This window comes from Montipora capricornis, chromosome 1 (assembly GCF_036669925.1).
Source record: "Montipora capricornis isolate CH-2021 chromosome 1, ASM3666992v2, whole genome shotgun sequence".
In the NCBI taxonomy this organism is placed as follows: Eukaryota; Metazoa; Cnidaria; class Anthozoa; order Scleractinia; family Acroporidae; genus Montipora; species Montipora capricornis.
This window is the reverse complement of record NC_090883.1, coordinates 44,679,891-44,680,463: the sequence shown is the minus strand read 5'-3', so window position 1 is coordinate 44,680,463 and position 573 is coordinate 44,679,891. Positions and strand designations below refer to the sequence as shown.

At 45.4% G+C, this 573-nt stretch overlaps 1 protein-coding gene across 1 annotated transcript in view; it reads left to right on the top strand.

Annotated features, from left to right (window-relative positions):
- Positions 1 to 366, top strand: part of LOC138015212 (alpha-1B adrenergic receptor-like) — a 1,056-nt gene extending 690 nt beyond the window's left edge. Inside the window, exon 1 of the mRNA XM_068862179.1 lies at positions 1 to 366. This exon is cut by the window's left edge and continues 690 nt beyond it. Within this exon, the coding sequence (XP_068718280.1) occupies positions 1 to 366 (366 nt within the window).
- The last annotated feature ends 207 nt before the right edge of the window (positions 367 to 573 follow it).

Below are 573 nucleotides of genomic sequence, written 5' to 3'. Positions count from 1 at the left end.
CGTTCCCTTGCTGATGAAGATACTCTTACGAACAGCGAACAACATGCGTACTACGAGAACAGAAATCTCCCTAAGCGCATGCGCTCACGCAGGCCCACTAGAGGTGCTCGAATGATAGTGGTATTAGTAGGCGTATTCATCCTTCTCAATCTTCCAATCGTCATGATTGACCTGGTTGAAATTTGGAACGGCCCTACTGTTCCTTCGGCGGTCGTCAGTGTCGCCGTATGTTTGACTTGCGCCAATTCGGCGATAAACTTCCTCATTTATGGTGGCTGGAATAGAGAATACAAGAGAACGTTTCGTATAATTTTTGCCTGCCTGTGGAATTTCGTTAAAAGGCCATTCTCAGCATCAAGGACTTAAATAACAATGACCATGTTAACTTGACGGCTAGAGACATGCAAGGAGTCAAAAATCTGAAAAATACCAACAGAAGAACAAGGGTTGCTAAGGCGACCGTTTTGCCGAAAGCAATTTTAAGGCAATGAGAAAGTCACGTTTTAAGTGAAACCTGACCACATTCACCGTCCGCAGCAACTGTCAATCAACTGGCAGGCGTAGAGCCTTTGG